Consider the following 3,890-nt stretch of genomic DNA (forward strand, 5'->3'; position numbering starts at 1 on the left):
TGCAGAGCGAGCAGGCCCACCTCCTCCAGGTACGGGGCAGGGTCCCAGCTTGAGGGCTTGGCGGGAGGGTGGGGTTATTGCTACTGTGTGCCAGCCCTGTGCTGGGCACGGAATGCCCTTGGCCGCACTGATTCGCCCAGTGCCCTGGGACCAGTGGCGGTGGGTATTCCTGCAGACGGGCAGACAAGGCTCAGAGAGGTTTGCCTCTTGTCCAAGGCCACACAGCGGTCCCAGATATTCATGTGGCACCCCTGGCACCCAGCAGTCAGGGCTTCTGGGGCCTCCCAGGGGCTCAGTGCAGGTAAGATGCTGGGGAGGCTGATCATGACCTTCAGCAGCAAATTGAGGTTCAAGGTCAGTGGCAAGCCCTCTCCCGGGGCTGCCACATGGCCAGAGAGAGCGGCACTCACTCCCCAGATCTACCCCATTCATTGCCCAGCTGTCCAGGGAAGGAGGGACCAGTGAGGGGCCCAGCAGCCCCTCAGCCTGCCCACCACACCCCGGGGCAAGCCAGGCCCCAGGCAGCACCGACCGGGCAGAGCTGGGGGAAGAGTTTCCAGTGCCGACCGCCTGGAGCTCAGCAGGAGCTCCCCGCCTCAGACGGGGTTTAGGGGGATCTCATTGGTCTCCCCCCACTTTCATTGGGAAAAACAGGCCCAGAATGGGGCAGGGGTGCCCCCGGGTACAGTGGCCAGGTCAGTCCCGTCCTCTGACCTCCTGGCACCCGGCCCAGCCTCCGCCTGCACCCCGTCGCCCTGTGATTCCGGTCCTGAGAGACCAGGAGACAAGCCCCGCCCCTGACAACAGCCCCAGCCCCTTCTGGACACCAGGACCCGAGCAGTGGCTGTCTTCCTCCCCGAGGCTGCAGCTGGAGGAATCACAGTCCTCGTCATCCTGCCTGGGTGACTGAGGGGAAGGCGGCTTCCCTCCCGGGTGAGGGGTGGGCGCTCAGCTGCCACAACAGCCCTCTGCACATCCCTGCCCCCATCAGCAGGGCTCCGGGGACCTCCAGAATTCTGGGTGATCTGGTCCCCCACCTTGCTCTCCACGTGGCTTGGCCCCTGGTGAGCCAGGCCTGGCCCACAAACGCCTCACCTTCGGGCGGGGGTGGAGGCTGGGGACGGACCTGGGGTGTCCCGCCCAGCTGAGAGGCCGGGGTGCTCCTGCGAGGCTAATGGCTTTCCTGGGCCCAGGCGGGCTCTGGCCCCTCTGGCATGCCCTTCTCGAAGCCACGTTTAATGTGACGCATCTCCTGGGACCTGGGTGAACGCAGAGAGCATGTGTCCTGCGGAGCACGTCGCCTGGCTGCTAGCTCCCAGGACCTCAGCCTGTCAGCCGCACCAGGTTTCTCAAAGCAGTGCCCATGGCCCCCTCAGAACCGCCAGAGCCGCTGGTGAAAAGGGCACATCCGGGACCGCACCCCAAACTCCCAGGTCCCCACGGCCCAGACGCACCAGGGGACACGCGCACATGACTGAGGCCCCTGGCCCGGGAGGTTCGGCTCTCAGGGTCAAGTCCCCACTGTGGGGCCTTGGGCATGTCAGGGGCCCGCCCGGGTGGGTCTCCTCACCTGTAAGACGGGGTAACACAGTCCTCACCTGGGAGGGCGCCAGAGCCCCTGACGCACAGGGCTCGACCGGCCCCCCCACCCCCGCCCCTGACCCCTGACCCCTGACCCTGCACATCAGCATCTTTACGGTTACGACGGAAATATCTAAAGTTGCAGCTACGGGAGCCCTGACTGAAAACCCCTTTACACAGTTCCGACAGACCCCCGCAAGCTAGTTCCGCCCGTGTGCTAACAGGCAGGAGGCAGGGACCGTGGCCCCCTTCTAGGGAGGGGCAGACTGAGGGCTGCCAGCAACTCTGATCTCACTGCCGCCACAAGCTGCCTAGTCCTCCTTAACGCATCCGTGCAGCTTGGCCAGCAGGGACCGGCTTTCCCCATGAATTCGGGCATGTTTATATGTTCGTTTTAACCTTAATCATTTTCTGGTCTAAACCGAGGGCTTCCCTGCCTTTGGCAAGAGTGGGTCGGGCCTGAGTTTCTCATGAGTTTGCATCGTCTGAGAAACGTGGGCAGAACCCTAGGGACGTAGCCAATGAGCTGGGTGATGCAGGAGAAACCTTGCCCGCAGCCCCGCCTGCCCATCCCCGTGGGTCCCCCAGGTCTCGGCCCTCACTCCGTCACCTGCTCAGCAGAGGAAACTGACAGCCAATAAGAGCTTTGCGGGCCCAGCTTCCGGACAAGCCGGGATCACGTTCAGTAAACTGCCGGCCAGTGTCCTCCTACTTCCCTTCCTCCAACGGCTGTTACCTGGCAGGTGACAGGCTCCTCCCCGCTGGCTGGCCGCCCTGCCCGGGCCCTGCAGCCTCCTGGAGCCCGGGGTGGGCAGGCGACAGACCCCAGACCCTTCCGCAGCAGGCCCAGCTGAGGCCCCGGGCACAGCCCTGCCCTGAGCTGCACACCCCTGGACCTCGGTCGTGGGAAGTGGGGAGCATACTGAGAACACCTGCGGAGCCTCAGGCCCCGACACCGGCTGCCACGAACCCGGAGACACGGGTCCCTTTACTCCGGCTCACGGGGGAAGCTGAGGTCGGGGAGGGTCGGCTGCACTCCCAGGTCCTGAGTCAAAACCCAGACTCAGCCCCGGAGCCTGGGCCCAGCCACTGCCCTCACCTGGGCCCTGCACAGGGATGGGGATGGGGCCTGAGGTCATTCTCGATCGGGGGCCTCCCCTCCTGGACCTCAGTTTCCCCACTTGTAACAAGAAGAGGACAACTCCAGTCCTCCCTCCTGGCAGCTGTGGGTGAGGGAAGGTGCTGGACATCACAGAGCGGTGAAGTCAAAGCAGGGCTAGTGGGGGGTGTTGGGGGGGAGTCCAGGGTCCCCCCAATTGTGTGCGGATCCAGCCCTCTGCCTTCCAGGCCTTGCGGAGATCAGAGAAGTGGGGTGAGGGAATTTGGGGACCTGGAAGGTGCCTGGAGAATTCACATAAGAGGTGCCCAGTCCTGAGTCCCCTGCTGTGGGCCCCACACTGGGCGGGCATTCCCACAGTCATCACCGGTCCCGGTCCCGTAGCGGCTGGGCCAGGGAGGCCTTGTTGGCCGGTTTCAGGGTTCGGTGCCGTCAGTCCCAGTCGCACCCCTGGGAAACGGGTGAGTCGGGGTCTGGGCCCAGCTCCGCTCTGCTGCCAGGTGCTGCCTCCACAGCCTCATTCAGCCCCGGCCGCCTGGGAGGGGCCAGGTGTCATGCCTTTGCCCCCTCTGACACCCCCCCCCCGTGCCCCACAGCTTCTCTCCGAGAGCCAAGGCCACATGGCTCACCTGGTGAACTTGGTCAGTGACGTCCTGGACGCCCTGCACAGGGATCGGGGGCTGAGCCGGCCCCGAGTCAAGGCCGACCTTCAGAGGGCGCCTGCCCGGGGAGCGCGGCCCCGGGGCTGCGCCAACGGTGAGTGGGGTGAGGGGCCGCCTTCCTTGGGTGACCTGGTGCCCAGCTCTGCCCCCCCACATCATCCCCCACTGGCCACGCAGATAAGGAAACAGGCTCCATTTGCCAAGGACCTCCTGCTGCCGGCAGCACCGGGAGCCCCAGCCGCACCCCCTGCTGAGCCCTCCCCCAGCCCCACCAGGGGCCCCTTGTGCCCATTTTCCAGATGAGGAAAGCGAGGCTCAGAGGTTGCTCACTCACCCAAACCCACCCAGGGAGTGGCCGAGCCAAGGTCTGACCCCAAGGCGGGGTTCTGGAGCCCAGGGGGACAGACAAGGCAGAGGCCCGGGGACAGAGGGGTGGCGGGGCCCTGGCGGTGGCCAGCCACCCTGACGGCTCCCCGTCTCAGGCTCTCGGCCCCGCGACTGCCTGGGAGTCCTCCTGAGCGGGCGGCAGG

The 3,890-nt window shown here is 65.7% G+C and overlaps 1 protein-coding gene across 1 annotated transcript in view; it reads left to right on the forward strand.

Annotated features, from left to right (window-relative positions):
- Positions 1 to 3,890, forward strand: part of FIBCD1 (fibrinogen C domain containing 1) — a 19,488-nt gene that overhangs the window by 1,657 nt on the left and 13,941 nt on the right. The window contains exons 2-4 of the mRNA XM_015567749.1: positions 6 to 29; positions 3,295 to 3,454; positions 3,843 to 3,885. Of these exons, the coding sequence (XP_015423235.1) occupies positions 6 to 29; positions 3,295 to 3,454; positions 3,843 to 3,885 (227 nt within the window). The remainder of the gene's footprint in view (positions 1 to 5; positions 30 to 3,294; positions 3,455 to 3,842; positions 3,886 to 3,890) is intronic.

This window comes from Myotis davidii, unplaced genomic scaffold (genome assembly GCF_000327345.1).
Source record: "Myotis davidii unplaced genomic scaffold, ASM32734v1 scaffold651, whole genome shotgun sequence".
In the NCBI taxonomy this organism is placed as follows: Eukaryota; Metazoa; Chordata; class Mammalia; order Chiroptera; family Vespertilionidae; genus Myotis; species Myotis davidii.